Raw genomic sequence first — 18,720 nt, 5'->3', positions numbered from 1 at the left:
GCTGAGATTCGTGGGTGTGACGAGACCTCGAGGGACCGGCCATCTTCAAGACTGCACGACGCTTGCCCAGCACGACCACTGAGGGATCCTTGAGTGAGTGCTTTGGGGTTTGAGAAGCCCCAACCCTGAGCAGCTCCAGCACCGAAGTCCAGCCCTCCAGCATCCACGAGATCTGCGTGGGGCCCTTCTGCTCTTTGCTGCTCACCGCGTTGTCCAGGACACTTGCCCGTTGGCTAGTGGCCCTTCTGACGACGAACCACGACGACAACACCGCTGGTCTGGTTGCTCCAGACTGGCCCTTGTTCCCCTCCAACAGAGGAGCACCCCGGACCCTCCTGGTCCACTCCAGACGCCATTTTGAGTCCACCGCGTGGGCTTGCATTTGCCAAGAGTTGTTGCCCCAATCCTGGGTCCAGCGACGTCGACAGCAGATACCACCGTGGGACAGCTCGCACCTCCATCCTGGTCGCTGACAACGCCTCCTGGTCCGAGAGACTGCAGAGCCCAGCGTCGCCCACTCACCTGGTCGAGGTGACTTCGCTCGGTGCCATCCTGGTGCCCACCTAATCACTGGCTAGTGATTCAGGACTTGGTCCCCTCTGCTTACAGGTCTCCATCTTCATCGATCCAGGCTTGGATCACATCGAACATCTTCACTGGTCGCCTGCCAGCAACTTCTTCTTTCAGGCTCCATAGACTGCAACGAGGATTCCCGACGTCTTTTCAGACCTATGCAGCAGCAGCCCCTGGGCTAGGTAACCTAAGCATTTCGGTGCTCCAGCATAGCTTAACTATCTAAGTGTCCATATCCTTTTTCGTTTCAGCTCTACCTAGTCGGATTCATCCGATAACACTAACTTTGCATTTACTAGCCTCCATAGACTTTGTTCCGCATCCCGCGTGAGAGTGCACACTCTGCACCCGATCTCCCTAGGCCTCCTGCTCGTAATCTAAAGGTTCAGTAGTCTAGTCCTAGCGATCCCAAAGCCTCTGAGAATAGTTACTTACCTGCTAGTAATTCGCATTCCACTTTTGTAGTATATGGTTTTTCGTGCCCCTCGGGCATTTGTGTAAATTGTGCGACTTTAAGTATTTCTTTAAGAGTTTTGTATTGTGCTTAGCTCCCTGACTCATAAAGAGTTCAGGGTAGTACTGTTATAAATAAATATACTTTTATTTTCATAACAACTTGTGTGGTGTCCTTTCACTTGGTGTTCAAAGGTTAAATGTGATGGTAAAACAGCTGGCTTAACACGCCCTCTAGAGTTTAGCCTAAAGACTGCTCTTGTCCATGCTACTAGGATAGCTGGTCTATCAGGTTGACTTACAACCAATCATCAATAAGGGTCGTTTGGACTGATACATAGTGATCACTAGAATAGTGAGCACTGCATATCAGGCCAACTTCTCACTTCTCCTAAACAAACTATTCTAGATTTTCCACACAGTGCAAAGTGCTCCTTCCCTCTTACTCCATCCTCAGACATTTTACATCCAGACATTTCCTGGCTACAGGCCGCTCATCATGAGCGCTAAGATACTAGCTCCTTTTTAGGGCTCGTGCCCTGCGTTGCACTGCACAGCAGTGCTCGCGCAGGCGAGAGCTCTTTTGTCCAGGGTTTGAAAACGGACCCTGGAATCGCACACGCTCGTGCATATGCTTTTCCTTTTGGGTTCTGCTATTGGGCTTTGTGTGTGTGTGTGTATTTTAAACAGAGCACGCAATAGGCCAAAGGCGGGTGCATTGTTCCCCCCATGCCCTATTGGTGTCTGTTACCCGCACCAAAGCCCACATGTTTTCAATTATCGTGCCCAGACACAGGCGTGATAATTGAAAACATGTGCCTCGCAGTGGGGCGCGCGCACCACTCGAAGGCGTTTATTTATTTAATTAAACCTTTTCTCAAGCTGGCTGGTGCAATTGCTGTGGCCTGTCCATCCAAGTGAACCGGGGCCAGCCCCGAGAGCATCCGAAAGAAACACCAGTGACGTGGATGAATTGAATTCGGTTACTGCAGGTAATGAGATTCGCCACCATTGAAAGTGTAGGTGTGACCGACCTCAGATGCGCATGTCCAGTGGCGCAATCTGTATCCTGGAGCCACCCAGCCTCTGTTTCCGTCAAGTGTGCGTCATCCTGGCCACGCCTACCTCCTGCTGCTACTCGAGATCTCTGCGAGTTCCTGCTGACGGCTCCGGTCAGCTCAGGCTGCAGTCTGAGCAGCTCCTCCTCGACGGTTCCTCGCAGCTCCTAGTGGACGGTTCCTGGCTTGCTCTGCTCCAGCGGTTCCCAGTCTTCCCTTGGTTGGTACAAGTGCTGTGTGTGAGACTCTGAGGGGGCTGCCCTAGTTCTCCTTGCTCGGGATGGAGCCTGTGTGTCCTACCGTCACCCCTCAGGCTTCCGAACCCATCACCATTCGTGTTTAAACAGTTTCACCTTGTAAAAATGTAGGTTGTTTATGTGTAGAGTACATATAAATAAAAGTACGTCTGTGCCGTTGCGCTGGGAAGGTTTATTATCGTTCATCTGTACATAGCACTTGTAGCGCACCCGCTATAAATTCAGACTTCTCTAGGTGTTTTTTTATAGGGAACCAGAATTTTATTTACCGGGGCTGCATTGCATACCTTTTGCCCTATGCAAGACCCTGCATATTTAGTACGGAAACCTCCCACAGTGAGGTTGGTCTGTTAGCACTCTTTTCAGCAAAAAGTAGAGCTGTTTCAAGACTTTGTTTTTATTTTTTCAGTTTTATATAGCGCAGACTAGACCCGAGACAATTGATGTCTTTCATTGAGACCGCATTAATCACAGCCGGATTTTGGATTTATTCCTTTATCAAGCAAAGCCAGCTGTACCTTTCAAGATGGAAAAATACCTCCATAATAACCCAGATTCTCGAAACAGTAAAGGTGAATGCCAAGAACACAACAGAAAACAGAAAGGTAATTTCCCAGAAAACAACCTTTTCATAGACAAGAAGGACAAAAGTATTCCTCTTTTCCAGAAGAACTCATGCTCAGAAGTACAACTGAAGGTCCATAAACAAAGGTGAGAAATATTGAATGCAGAAGGCTGGCATGTGCGTACAGTGTGGTGAACATGGCTCATGCCTGTTCTATATGTGCTCAGAGATAATTGAGCTAAAATCCTCCAAACTTCTAAAGTTTGCTTTGCTAATTATATTAGCTGTCCTTGCCCAGTTAATGATGCAGCAGTGTGTGTTGTGTTCTTTTCCAGTGCTTCACACAAAAACTCCAAAACTGGATACAGAAACTGATAAAAAAGTCCCAGGTCTGGAAATGTGGCCTTTATACATACCTTCACCTTGTTCACCTGGAGGTTTATTAGTGAATGGTCAAGTGTGAAAAAGAGATTGGTTCAAGATGAGTGTGACAATATACAGAGCAAGGGCTTGAACACAGACATGTCTGAGTGTTAATGTGCTCTGTTTGGTCCCGCAACGGCTGTGACCTTTATGTTCTAGTTGCCTGTTTAACAAGCATTTGCAATGCAATAGGTCTCGCATTATTAACGTTTGAACTACTGGTGTTGCATTATTTGGCAATGCCAATAGCTCAAACTTAAATAATGTGAGACCTATTGCATTGCAAATGCTTGTTTGAAGTTGGACTGGCCTAACTGATGTAGCCCTATATAATTGAGTGACCCCCTATTAGCCAATTTTGGTAAAAACAAACCTATGTAGACACATGTGCCCTTAATCTTTTAGCTGATTGCTATGCTGCTAGAAAATTACCTTCGAAGTTTCTTTAGTGCTAGTGATGAAACATTTTTTTATCATCCTTTATGGCATTGTAGTGAGACCAAGGAATGTTATTTACTGCCTGATAAGTCCTTTTGTATGCAGCTCACTGCTAAGCATGTTTTGTAAAATTTGTTTAAGAAAATTTATTTACTATACTTTTTAAAACACAAATGACAATGCAATTTCCCAAAAAACTGTAATGACTACCCCGGGTAGAGCCTTGTAGCTCATCCATGTACTGAGTAAGAACTTAACTGCTTAAGAAAATGTGGTTTAAGTGCTGTAGTTTTTAGGTTGAGCCTAGGCAACGCATGTGCTGGTCTGCGAGGCATGCTGTATTTGAGTATGGACTTGAAGCGACGCCACTCTCCGCCCATATTTTTCATTAGCTTGTGTCATTGTCCTTTGTAAATGCTGGCTTCTGATTCATTAATTACCTTGTTAGTCCCTCCTTAGTACCGCATTGTCTTCATTTGTAACCTTCCATGAAGACTGGCCCTTTTTTCTTCTGTTGATACACAGTATGTCATATTTAGTCTGTAAGCACTATTTTCTTTAATAAGTTTTTTCCTACTTAACCCCTTCAGCGCTAATGACAAGGGTAACTCGTCATGGACTTTCCATTGATTTCAATGGAAAGTCAATGGACCTCGCACACACCCCTTAGCAGCCAAGTGGTTAAGGCACAGCATGCTTTCCTGCCACATTCATTGCACCATGTGCGCTTTCACTTTCCAAGTGGCCAGGGATAGTAAGGGCTGTTTCTTTGAAATGCATGAGGTCTCGCATTTTCAAGACTTTGAGCTATTGGCATTGTAAATGACAATGCCTTTCATTTATGTGTTTATTATCAAAACAGATAAATAAAAGGCATTGTTATTTACAATAACAATAGCTTAAATTTCTGCAAATGCGAGACCTGTTGCATTGCAAATGCTTGGTGTATTTTAGGGGTTTTAAAGCTGACTTTCACTTTGCTGTATACCACAGAGTACCATAATGATGGATGAGAATGATAAATATATGTATTTTTTTTAACATAGCATAAGCTGCAGAGTTAGAGAAGACTGTTTTTTAGCCTTAACAGTGGGAAAGTAGAGTAAGGAAGCAGAAAGTGAATTGAATTGAATTACTATTTTTATTAGTTAATCAACATAAGCACCTAATCTTAGTGTTTTTTTCTTACAGACCTTAGATCCGTACAAGAGACCATGGGCTGACAAGGGCCAAGGTGATGCTAAACAAGATGCAGCAACAACCACCAAAAAAATATCCGTCCCAGCCAAAGGTATATATGCATCTTTGATTAAATATATGAATTGTTGGAAGTAATGTGTGCCTAGCTAAGAAGTGAATATTACCCAAAAAAAGTCTGTATACAAAGTACCTAGTGGTTGGTAATCGGAGAGCCTGCATGTATGTGACTTTAATAGTTTTGACACCGATCACAAGCAAGCCACATATTTTACATCAGTTGGGGAGGGGGGGGGGACAAAATCAACAGTAAAGACAATCGAGTTTGAAAGTACACCCCTAATGTCTCAATGAAAAAATATGCAATTCTGTGCTTTGCATTGAGTGGCACAGTAATTATTCAGTATTGGGGGTATCTTTCATAGATCCTCATGCTTGAATCATTCCCCATCGTCAAAGTGGGAGTCCACTGTTAAAATAGCAAAGCAGTATGTATTAAATTAGCATAGCCTATACATCTCCTTTGTAAACGAGCATTGGCAATCCAATAGGTTTCGCCTTTGCGAGATCTATTGACTTTGTGAATAGTTTTAGACATGTTGCACAGCAGTATGGGCCGCTGTGAAGCATGGCTAAATGTAAAGAAAATAGGGGTATGTGTGGCCAATGCTTTTTGAGTTTGTTCATTGCCTATACTCATGTTGTGTATACAGTGAAAGGACAAATGTAGTCAAAATATAACAACCCAGAACTACACAGCGTTTTAAGATATAACCAAAGTACTCTAGGCAGCGCAACATCCTGTGATTGTGAGTAAATCAATCTCTCAAAGTTGCGCTATATAATCTGCTGCAAGCAGAAAAAGGCAAAACTTTATAGGAAAATAGTTCCACCAAAGTGGATGTTAATACTATTTAGGCCACAGGAAACTGATGAGAAGCAGACTAGGAACAAGTATTGTTATTTACAATGCAGGTAAATGTTTTAGCCAATAGAAAAGGGGAAAAGGTAAGTGACCAGCACAGGGACCATTGAAAAGATTTATGTTAAAAACAATAGATTTCACAAGCACAGCGCAAGCGCTGTGCAGGCGAAGCCTAAAACTGAGCAAAGCTTGACCAATCCGGTAATAGCACCATTGAGAACACTCACAAAATAGACTTATTTCCTCAGATTTTCATCGACCATCATGTGTGATTGCTGCTACCATGTCTTATGGAAAAGGCCTTTTAAGTTCTTGCAAGACCTGTGGAAAGAGAAAATGGTTAATCTGGATGACCCACATAAGAACTGTATCTTCTCTTGTTGGGGATTTCCATGTAAAGTCATAAGCAGTAGAATAGTCCTGCCCTAGTGCCCCGACCCCAAAGCATCTTCTTAAGTGGTTATTTTCAGTCTTTCTTCAGGAAGGCCTGCAAAGACACTTAAGAGATTTTAAAAAAAGACAATAATGCTGCCTAACTAACTAGGCTACACTGGCCACAACTTCATCCTGAAGTGAAAAAAGATAGCCAGTATACTGTAATTTGTGCATTTTGTTATGGTGTTTAACACACCGAAAACTCCACTTCACAAAATTCCCTTTTTCATGATAGAGATGAAAGGACAGGACAGAGTAGCCCATAGGCTGCCATTATATGTCTTAAAATAGATGCTGTGCCTTTAAGAAACTCCAGACACCACCAGTATCCCATGATGCACAGCTAGTGGCAGTTAATTCAGTTCTTTTTTCTGGCTCCTGCTGTCAGGACCCTGGAGCATTGAGCTCTACCAAATCACTTCAGAATTTTGATACTAAGTGTTTCACTCGAAGTCTTTGAGTTTTCTAAACCTTTTTCTGTCTTTTCCTGACAGTAATTTCCACAGTTTCATTAAAAAATGTCATCTCTTTTTGATAAGTGTCCAGACTGTGGAAGGAAGAAGGCCAAAACTAACCCTCATAGTGCGTGCATTATGTGCCTGCCTGCTTCTCATGTTCCTGATTTCTGCTCCTTTCTTCCTCAGTAAAACATTTTCCAGGCCCACCCTGCATGACTGGGAGAAGATTTGGCTTCAAGGAGCAGAAGAACAAAGAAAAGAGCAGGTCCAGTCATCAGGTGGGACTTAGGGCGAGAAGAGGGTCAGTCCTCTACCAAAGCTCGGTCTTCAGCCTCTGGGGCTCCCCAGCATGAGGGCTGAAAAACAGCATTGGTCCCGGCTGACGTCGAAGACTGCGACGTTGAGAGGAGTTACAGCGGCGACCTTTTAGCTGTCGACCCAGGGCTCTGGGTTGAAACGACGTCAACATTCCACATCGAGGAGAAGATCTTCGAAGCCGGTGGCTACACCAACGGCAAGAACTCCTTGTTAGGCGTCCGAAAGTCCACCGCAGACAGTAATAAGATTGCCGTCGAGAACAATATCTCATCACTCAGCGTGGACTCATCGACGCCGACACAATCGTCGGTCAACGTCGACACCTCGCCATTGATCGAAGTCGCCAAAACACCGTAGTTCGATCGACGCCGAGAAAACCCGTCGATCACAGACTCGGTCGACTTTGAGAAGTCTGCTGTCAACGTCGAGAGGAAATTCTCTTTCGATACTATGTCGAAGGTCTCCGTCGACAAGTAGATCGATGTCAAGGGGGAAAGATGGGTCATCTGTGGTTCTTGAAGGCTCGGAAAAAGAGGAGACTATTCTACTCTTCAGATTCGGCTGAGTGTTCTCCTCATCTTCCAGATGATCAACTTAGGCCACCTACACCGCCGCCTCCTCCGACTACTACTTCTCCTCCATGTACAATTCTGCATCCTCCTACGCTACGAAGGCCAATGTCTAATTCTTACATGGTGGATCATTCTCGCAGCCATAGACGTTCCACTACATTGTTCCCACCGCCGACATCACCGTGGAAAATCTCGTTCCAGAGTCACTTCCTCTACAAGTACAGGAAGATATTCTCCTATTTTGTCTGACTCTCCTCCTCAAATGATTTAACCAATTGACGATATTTCTACCTTTTAAGAACTTTTGGTGCTGGGGGGCTTCCATTCCAATGTCCGTTCTTAAGCCATCAACTTCTTTGATATTCGAGACTCTTCAACAGAGACAAACATCTCATCCCTTGCTTCCTCTGGCGCCGGGCCTCTTTGAACTGGCAATGGAGCTTTTTCTAACACCCTCTTCCATTCAGCCAGCTCCATCCAGGCTGCAAAAGAAGTATCGTCGTCCTGAACAAGATCCCACATTCCTACGGGCGGATCCAGCTCCAGATTCGGTCATTGTGGTGGCAGCTAAAAAGCAACATACTACGGCTCCAACATTTACAGTTCCACCGGTCAAAGAGAGCTGTATGATAGACTCAGTGGGAAGGAAAGTGTACAACACAGCAGCAACTTCCATGAAAGCTGCTAGTGCCACAGCCCTGTTAGGCAGATATGACCGGGCACTGTGGGAGTCTCTCCAACAATTTGCGGAACACCTACCTAGGTATAAAAGAGAGGATTTTAATGAGATCTTAATGGAAGGCCTTATGGTATCTAACCAAGTAATTAGCACTGCTGCGGACACATCCCTTCTGGCTGCACATGGATATTGTCACGGAGTGACACTCAGACGGCATCCATGGCTTCGCTTGTCTTCAATGAAGCCTGAAGCACAACAGCGCATCCTGAATCTTCCATTCTCAGGTACTACCTGGAGATGGCCTGAATGAAAGCGGATATGGAAACGTTGAAAGCTGTTGGTCTCGAAAGACCCAAAGATCAACGAAAATCTTTCCATCCTTTCCTCACGCCGATATTCAGCACAGAGGGTTCAAACCCATCGGTGGTGGATCTTACCAACCTTATCAAAAGCTGCAACCAAAGGAAGGTGAGGACCTCAACCTTCACAAGAAGGCAAGATGCATACAGGTGACAAACCCTGAATCCTGTCTTACCCCTCTTCTGTTACCCACTCCGGTAGGGAGAAGCATTCAACATTTCTTGGCACAGTGGCAAAGAATCACACAAAACAAACAGTTAGGTTCTTAATATTGTGTGCAATGGATATTCTCTGGGATTCATCAGCCCTCCACCATCAGTGCTGTCAAGATTCCACCTGTCCCAATTACAAGCAAAGGTAAGCATTCTCTAACGTAAACAGGCAGTAGAACCTGTTCCTTCTTTACAGCGAGGCAAAAGGCTGTATTCAAGATTCTTTCTTGTCAAAAAGAAAGAAAAGAACGAGTTCAGATCCATTCTTGATCTAAGGGCAATAAGTGGGTTCGGAGAGTTAGATTCCAAATGTTAGCATTATACCAGATCTACCCTCCAGTACATTGAGGGGATTGGTAATGTGCAATAGACCTGCAAGACGCATACTTCCACATCCCCATCATAAAGAAACATCGTAAGTTCTTGAGGTTTACAGTGGGAAAGAACAACTACCAATACTGTTTACTTCCGTTAGGCCTGAAGTCAGCACCCAGGACTTTCTCCAAGTGCATGGCAGTGATAGCTGCCCATCTGAGGAAATCCAAAGTGTTCATCTACCCCTATCTAGACAACTAGCTGTTCAAGGCACCCAAGTGTCAGTAGGCTCAACTACACTTCAATTTGGACCTCTGACCTTCTCCTTCGATTGGGATGTGAATCAAACTAAGTCGCCCTCAGCACCTGTACAGTGCCTGCAATATCTGGGAGCATCCATCGATACTCGCATGGCAAACGTGTATCCTTCGGCGGAGAGACACTTATCGATCCTTCCGAAGACTCAGGTTCTCATGACAATGTCTCACCCAACTGTGAGGAAGGTCTCCTCTCTACTGGGCTCCATGGTGTCTTACAAAGCACGTCTCCACATGAGACCCCTGCATGAATGTCTGGAAGACCAATGGGACCAGCAAACAGGAGATTGGGAAGACCGGATTCAACTATCTCAACATGCCCTCCGGTCCATCAAATGGTGGTGTTCGCCCACCAATCTCCTTTTCACAAGGATATACCTGCTCAAACTATAGTCACAGATGCCTCTCTCCTGGGATGGGGAGCCCATACAGATCACCTTCAAATTCAGGGCAAATGGTCACGGAAGGAATCCACTCACCATATCAACCTGCTAGATAAGAGCAGTTCATATGGCTCTGAAAGCTTTTCAGCTGTCATTCCATGCCAGCTCCCTGCTTGTCCAGACGGACAATACAATAACAATGTTCTTGCTCAACCAGCCGGGAGGCTCGAGATCCAGACTATTCTTTTGGGAAGCCCAGACCATCTGGAGGTGGCTTCTAGCCAAAAACCTGATTATCACAGCAACTCACCTCCCAGGTGTTCAAAATGCTCAGGCTGACTATCTAAACAGGCTCCTTCAGGAAAATCACGAGTGGGGCTTAAACAATGACATGGTTTTCGAAAAAAGGGGTATGCCGGTGGTCGATTTGTTCGCCATCGCAGGAAACGGTAAATGCCAAAGCTTCGCCTCCAGGTTCTACCATCCGGCAACCTTGGAGAATGCCCTATAGATCAACTGGTCAGGCAGATTTCTCTATGCCTTTCCTACAGTTCCCCTGATCCTGACAGTTCTCATCAAGCTCTCTCAATCACGGGCCAAGATGATTCCTATATCCCCGGAATGGCGTTTGTCAATGGTGGTTCACAGACCTCCTTCACCGGTCTATCCGTCCACATATCAGGCTTCCATGCAAACCAGACTTACTAACGAAGTTCGGAGGAGAAATGGTGCACCCCAAACTCTCCTCTTTGAATGTGGCAGCATGGCTCCTGAGCTAGTGCAGTATGGGCACTTGAACGTATCTACAAAATGCATGGGCATTCTTAAGGAAGCTAAGCGGCCATCCACACGCTCCGCTTATGCTCATAAATGGAAGAGATTCTGTATTTGGTGCTCTTCGAGGAATGAGGACCCTGCCTCTTGTCAGGAAGATGTCATCCTTTCATACTTGTTTCATTTAGCACAATCTGGCCTTCAATTTTCTTCCATTAAGGTTCACTTGGCAGCCCTAACTGTTTACAGGAAATGCCCTTCACAAACTTCCTTTTTCAGGATTCCTGTCATTAAAGATTTCTTGGAGGGTTTGAAGAAAGTTTTTCCTCCCATTAGAAGTACTTCCCCCCTCCTTAGGAGCTTAATGTGGTTCTTTCACGGCTTATGCAAGAGTACTTTGAACCCATTCATAAGGCTGTTCTTCTGCTTCTGTCTTTTAGACAGGTTTCCTTGTGGCTATCACTTCCGCCCGCAGGGTTAGCGAGATCCAGGCACTTTGCTGTCGAGAACCATTCACAGATTTCCATACATCTAACGTGGTTGAGGACTCGTCCGAAATTCCTCCCTAAGGTAATTTCAGATTTCCATGCGAGTCAAACTATTTCCTTGCCTACTTTTTTCCAGCATCCATCTTCTCCAGCGGAGAGATCGCTTCATTACCTGGATGTTAGAAGGGTTTTAAAATTTGATCTGGACAAAACTAAGGATCTAAGGAGATCGTATCCGTTATTAGTAAACTATGGCTCTCTTCGTACAGGTCTAGCGACTTCCAAACGATCCATTTCCAGATGGATTGTTTCCTGTATTTTACTCTGTTACCAAAAAGCTAATAACAAATCCCTTACTGGTAAGCCTAGGACTCACTCTACCAGAGGAAAGGCAGCTCCATTTCTGAGATTTGTAAATCTGCCACCTGGAAGTCAGTCCATACATTCACAGGACACTACTGCCTGGACTCTGATGCCAAGACAGATGCTCAAGTAGGGCAGGCTTCCCTTCGGAACCTCGAGATGGGCTTGCTAGTCTATTCATTTTCTTATGACTATACATAGAAATCCCATACAAGAGAAGGAATAGTTTCTTACCTGTTGTAGGAGAGTAGGGTCTGCAATCCTATGATCACCCAGATTTTTGCTTTTTGCTGCACTGGTTTACGACTTTCCCTGGCTGTGGGCCTGCTAATCAGACCCACAGCCTAGCTGTTCTCTCTATCCAAATTGTACTCAGGTACTGAATTGGCACTGGGCCCTCTCCAAGTCCCTGTACCCAGGGCTGAGGTGTACCCAGAAGTCTCCCAGGGGCTGAAGCATGTATTATGCCACCCCTGGGCTGACTAACTAAACTGACACAACTGGCTGCACGACAGCTGGGGCAAGGTGGTGTACTCACCCTTTGCTTTAGATCTAGTATACCTATATCTAACCCTAAAATGGACACACATATCTCCTATCAGTCACTCCTATGGCAGGCCTTAACAATCCTGAAGGCAGAGTGCTTGGAATCGTGTGAGATGGTGCTCTGGCATGAGCTGAGCCTGTCTGCGGCTTTCGGGATCCATCCCTTAGCCGTTTCCATGATATCGCATACCATATACTCTTGAGTGCATTATAATCCTCGCGGTTATATGCCAACTCTGGTATCGCTTTATCAAAACATGTCGAGTAAGGTGTCATACGAATTGGAATACTAACCCCTCGCCAATTCTGGCGACGGGGTTAGCATTCCACCCTTCTAGAGGGACACGACATGTATGTAACCCCTAACCCCGGTTAAAGTCAAACAGAGCCTCAGCTCCACAAAATGGATGCTGCCACCGAGACACAAGTCTGCCCTCCTGCTGCTGGGAGTCCTCCCAGAGCAGGAGATAAGGACAAAGGGTTTCCTGCCAGGGGCGGTGCCAGCACCGTCCCAGACAGGGTTTGTGTATTGTAGGTAGGCAGGGCTTCAGAGGAAGGTGACTGCACGTGGCACCCCGGTGCTCACTGTGCATAGGCTGGCTGGAACCAGTTCCAGGGTCACTCCAGACCCTGTGCTGGGGAAAAGCCCGCCAAGGAAGTGGGTGTAACCACCCCCCTCCTAGTCCCACCCCTAGGGCAGGACTTAGTCGCGTGCCAGCCCCTTTTTACAGGATAAAGGTAGGAACTGGCCCCCTTCCAAATCAGATCATCTTTGAATCCTGAAACTACTTTCCACGAAAGGAACTCAAGACTTCTTCCTAAGATTTCTCCCTTGTGACTAAGGAGTAGTCACCCTGCATCCGCAGGCACCATCCTAAGAACCCTGCGGTCTGCTGCAAGTCTCTCCTCCGGATCAAGACTGCCCAGCTCGACGAGAACCGGCTTCCCTGGCACCTCTGACCTCTACCTACATCATCAGTCACGCTGAGATTCGTGGGTGTGACGAGACCTCGAGGGACCGGCCATCTTCAAGACTGCACGACTTCTGCACAGCAAGCCCGCCGAGTAATTTCCTGGTGAGTGCTTTGGGGTCCGAGAAGCCCCGACCCTGAGCAGCTCCAGCACCGAAGTGCAGCCTCCCAGCATCTCCACGATCTGCGTGGGGCCCTTCTGCTTTTTGCTGCTCACCGCGTTGTTTGGCTACTAGCCCGCTGGCTTGTGGCCTTCTGAACGACGCCCGACGACATCACTGCTGCTAGTCTGGTTGCTCCAGACTGGCCCTTGCTTCCCTCCATCGGAGAAGTACCCTGGACCCTCCTGGTCCGGCTAAGACGCCATTTTAGGTCCACCGCGTGGGCCTTGCATTTGCCAAGACTTGTTGCCCAATCCTGGGTCCAGCGACGTCGACAGCAAGAACCTTCGTGGGACAGCTCGCACCTCCATCCTGGTCGCCGACAACGCCTCCTGGTCCAAGAGACTGCAGAGCCCAGCAGCGCCCACTCACCTGACTGCGGTGACTTCGCCCGGTGCCATCCTGGTGCCCACTTAATCACTGGCTAGTGATTCAAGAACTTGGTCCCCTCTGCTTTCAGGTTTCCTTCTTCCTTGATCCAGGCTTGGATCCATCGAACTTTTCTTCACTGGTCGCCTGCCAGCAACTTCCTTCTTCCAGGCTCCTGGTCCGGCAACGAGATTCCCGATGTATTTTCAGACCTATGCAGCTGCAGCCCCTGGGCTAGGTAACTTCGGCACTTCGGTGTCCCAGCATAGCCTCACTATCCAAGGGTCAGGATCCACTGTCGTTTTCTCCCTACCAGGTCGGGTTCGCCCGTGAACACTAACTTTGCCTTTACTAGCTTCCATAGACTTTGTCCCGCATCCCGCGTGAGAGTGCACACTCTGCACCCGAGTCCCCTAGGCCTCCTAGAAGTAATCTAACGATTCTATAGTCAAGTCCTAGCGATTCCAAAGCCTATTAGTACTGTACTTACCTGCTAGTAATTTCGCATTCCACTTTTAAAGTATATGGTTTTTCGTGCCCCTCGGGCATTTGTGTATACCGTGCTAACTTAAGTATTTTCGTAAGAGTTTTGTTGTGTGCTTAGCACCCTGTCCTCATAAAGAGTACAGGGTTGTTGTGATTCTAATAAATACATTTATTTTCATAACACTTGTGTGGTGTCCTTTCACTGGGTGTTCAAGGGGTAATGTGATGGTAAAACAGCTGGCTTAACACGCCCTCTAGAGTCTTAGCCTTAGACTGCTCGTATCCATGCTACTAGGATAGCTGGTCTATAAGGTTGACTTACAACCAATCATCAATAAGGGTTGTTTGGACTGATATATAGTGATCACTAGAATAGTGAACACTGCACATCAGGCCAACTTCTCACAGGGTATTTACATGATAAGTCAAAAGCAACCCTCCCTCCTCCCTGGTGGAATAGACGGACGTATTCATTATATAGAATAGGCACTCACTTCTCATCGCCTTCAAAAAGAACTGCAGTAACTGCCACTGGGGCTGTGCATCATGGGATACTGGTGGTCTCTGGAGTTTCTTAAAGGTACAGCGTCAATTGTACGACATAATGGCAGCCTATGGGGCTGCTCTGTCCTGTCCTTTCATCTCTCTCATAAAAAAGGAGTTTTCTGTGTGTTAATCACCATAAAAAATGGCACAAATTATAGTATACTGGCTTTTTTCACTTCAGGATGATGTTGTGGCCAGTGTAGCCTAGTTAGGCTGCATTATTGTCTTTTTTATCTCTTAAGGGTCTTTGCAGGCCTTCCTGAAGAAAGGAAATATCCACCTAAGAAGATATATCTAAGTAAGTGCTCCGGGGTCCCGGAACGTGGGTGGGACTATTCAAGTGCTTATGACTTATCATGGAAATACCCCTACAAGAGAACTGAAGTTACAGGTAAGAAATTATTCCTACTGCCTCGATCCCCAGCTTGAGGTAAAAGTCTAAAATCGGGGACACTTTTTCCTCTAAAGGTTTATGAGAAAGAGAGGAGAATCTACTCTTGTGACTTCAAAATAAAAAGCCATATAAGACCTCTTCAGATACGGACAGCGAAGCCTCTTCCAGGTATCGCTAGAGAGCCAGATCCCATGAAGGCACATCTGAGGAGACTAGAAAGCATTTGGAAACCTCTCAGACGAAGCACTCTCATAAAAAGGAGAAACACACACAATTCTCCTCACAGCTAGATCCTAGTTGTACTATCTACTCCTTCTGCTAAGGAGAAAGTACGTCCTCATGCCTCCTCTTCACATTGTGAAGCATGAATCCTCTCAAAAATCCCTGTAGACGACGCCATCTCCATTGACGCTGCAAGTGTCGACGATGACCAGCGCTACTCTCTCGTCGTCAAGACCGTCAACGGCTCCAACTTCTCACGTAAAATATCAAGAGGAGGATGAGGACTATGATGATGAGTAGCAGTATTACTAACAGTACTGCCCTGGTCCTCCAAGACAATTTGAGCTTTATGGATACTATCTGAACCATCCTTACACAGGATACTGCACACCTGCCATCCTCCTTAATCCAGGATCTGCAGGCTATGCTTTCGGACTACTAGAAACTTTTTTCTCCAGCTCAAGAGGAGCGTCCTGCTGTACTATCATCTCTGCTTCCTGTTCCTCTTAAGCCACCTATGCTGGCTCCGGCCACTCCTTGTCCCCCGACTGCATTTCCTCCAAGGGAAGATTCATCCTCTTCTGATGAGGACAGAGAAGAGAGTGAAATACATGAGCCTCCACTACCGACAAAAGATATAATTCCTATGCTATCTCCACCTCCACTACACCTGGCTGACTCACAATCTGATGTCTTCCAGATTTCACCTTCTCATGGTAGTAAAGCAGTCAGACTGCTTCCTGTATGACTTTAAAGAACGAACAAGGAAATAAATCCCCTCCGTACCCATTATTGATTATAACTGGAATGAGGGAATAAAGGTTATGGAAATGCTAGCTACAGTGGCTGCTGTTATGCTTGGATTGATCAGACCTACAGAGCCCCAGAGGATTCCCCTGTATGGTTGACAGGACACCCCGAACCAGACTCTCTCCTATCAAGGCTGCGCAGAAGTCCAAAAATCCAACGCCTATTGCTGTGCCACCTGACAAGGGAGGGAGCTGCTTAGATAATATTTGCGAAAGCTTCTCTTCCATGTCTGCCATCACAGTGCAGGCGGCTAATTGTATAATCATCAGCTGTGGTCCGATATGGGTTCCATGTTGGACCTCATCCCAAAACACTGGTAATAAGAAGCCTGGAAGATATTACAAGAAGGAGAGCGTGAAGTATCTGAGGTGATTGACTGAGCAATGGATATAGCCACCACAGGCTTTAGACCGCTAGCGCCGCAGTTTTGAGGCACCAAAGTTGGCTTAAGGCGAATAATGACTCCCATCATATGCAATGTCCAAGATTTTGGTTTGAACATCCGGTCTGAATGATGTTGCCAGTTAAGCCTATTGATGAGGCTTTGTTGGCCATCAAGACCAACTCTGCCCAATCCCTTGGCACCCTGCAGCATCAGAAATTGCCCTTTCAGGGTGCATGAGGACGGAGCTTCTCAAGCTAGAAGGGTGGATACCAACGCACCCTACAGTACCAAACCTATCCTTGTCAGTACAGACAGGGTTCCAGAAGCCCTAATATCGCCAGTCATCTACAGGGTGTTTCTCAAGACTGGCAGAAGACCACCTTCTCAAAGCCAAGACACAGGTCGCAAACAGTGACCTCAGTCAGGTACCAACTAATATCCTTTTCCATCCCGTTGGTGTAAAGCTATCCAGCCACATCCAGCAGAGGAAGAACATAGCATCAGACAGATGGGTATTGGTAGGGGCGGCCGGCATGCCTCACGGGTGGGCGCAGAGGTCATGGGTGGCACGGGGGAGCAGTGGGTCTCGCAGGGGTTTGCGGTTGTCGTGCGATGGAGGGGTTGGGGGGGGGGGAATATATAAAAACTTACCTTGAGGTTGGCCCCGCGTTTCTGCTCCTGCTCTCCTGTCTCCGACTCCAGGAACAGGAAGCAGGTAGCCAGGCTCCCTCAAACTAAGCCAATCACAACACGTTGTGATTGGTCTGAGCGCCGTGTCACGGCCCTCAGCCAGGGGCTGGAGGGGTGCGCATGTTCTCCATGCTGGCTGTAATGCAGCTGGCATGGAGAACGGGGAGAGTGTGTATGACTGGTTTGGGCGGCCCGAGAGGAATGGGCAAACCACTCCTCCTCTGCCCTGCTCCGTGAACAGAGAGAGCAACTCTATCCACCCGTAAAGCAGCAGGAAGCAGCATAAAATGATAACTCTTTGTTTCTAATTGCCACTGCTTAAAAGCAGAGGAGTGACGATCCTCCGCCATAGCGGAGGAGCCACCACTGGATATTGGCCTTGGTTACCTATGGCCATGCCCTAGAATTTACAGAACACCCACCAAGCACTCCGCCCAGGGGATCTCACCCTGCACCGCCCCTACCACCCCTTCCCATGTTCATTTGTTAAGAAAAAAGCCCAACATATTTCTCTCCAAAAGGTTCCTGTGACGCAAAGGTGAACTCCCATTTCTTTCCTTATATGCACAAAATCAGGAGAGCCGATCTATATTAGATCTCCGGAAATAACAAATTCCTCATGAAACATATCTTAAGAATGGTTACTATTTCGGATATCTTGCATCATCTCAACAGCGGAGTGTAGGATGCAGGCTCTGTATATACGATTCCAAAATGAGGTATAGTGTGCACAGAGTCCAGTGGAACCCCAAAGGTAGGCAGAGGTAAAAGTAGATAGCACCTTACTATCTATTTGTGGTAGCACGGGCAAGCAGTAAGGCTTTGTCAGAGGGTAGTGTTAAGCATTTGTTGTACACACTCAGGTCAAGAAATTGTTACACACTCAGACCGAACTCACACCAATTTGTTTGTATAAAAAATATTATTTAGTGATTTTATTTCTGGAACCAAGCCAAGCCTGGTGCAGGTAAGTGAAATAATACTTTGCAAAATCTTATGCAGTTATTTACAGTTGAACGCAGGTTCAAGTGCAGTTGGTTGAATTACATTGAAGTCAACAGTTCAAAATTACTTTCTAGTTATCCAGTACTATGGGTGTTTTTCATAGATTCACATGCCTGAATCATTCCCCGTCGTCGAGACGGGAGTCTCCGGTACATAGAAAAGTAATGTCTTATAGACCTACATAGAGAATAGTAGGCCTAAAGGCCTCACCTTAGTAACATATCCATGTCCTTTTGTAAAAAGGACCAAACTCTAGAGAAGAGCCAATCAGCTATCACCTCCCTCTAGAACCTTCCTGGCAGGAGCCTCAGTCCCTCAGATTTTCTACTGCACGTTGTGCTAAGGGAGTCTCCTCTGAGCTCTGCTCAGATTCTGTGTTTTTTCACTTCATTAAATGACTTTGTTGTCAAGGATTCTTTTCTACTATGGATTATCTTCAATTACATTCTTTAAAGAAGGTCTGGTACAGGCCAAAGACTACAAGGTATGTCGCGCTTTCTCAAGTAAGTTTTTGAGAGGTCGTGAAGAGTGATTTTTAATATGGTGTCAAACACTAAGACCAGAAAGGAGGT

At 46.3% G+C, this 18,720-nt stretch overlaps 1 protein-coding gene across 5 annotated transcripts in view; it reads left to right on the top strand.

Moving 5' to 3' along the window:
• The window catches only part of LOC144762286 (uncharacterized), a 729,681-nt gene that overhangs the window by 522,663 nt on the left and 188,298 nt on the right, over positions 1-18,720 (top strand). For all 5 annotated transcript variants that reach the window (XM_078647423.1, XM_078647425.1, XM_078647427.1 and 2 more), the window contains one exon: positions 4,959-5,058. In XM_078647423.1, the coding sequence (XP_078503549.1) occupies positions 4,959-5,058 (100 nt within the window). The remainder of the gene's footprint in view (positions 1-4,958; positions 5,059-18,720) is intronic.

This window comes from Lissotriton helveticus, chromosome 6, assembly GCF_964261635.1.
Source record: "Lissotriton helveticus chromosome 6, aLisHel1.1, whole genome shotgun sequence".
NCBI classification, from domain to species: domain Eukaryota; kingdom Metazoa; phylum Chordata; class Amphibia; order Caudata; family Salamandridae; genus Lissotriton; species Lissotriton helveticus.
This window is presented reverse-complemented; position numbering and strand designations above follow the sequence as displayed.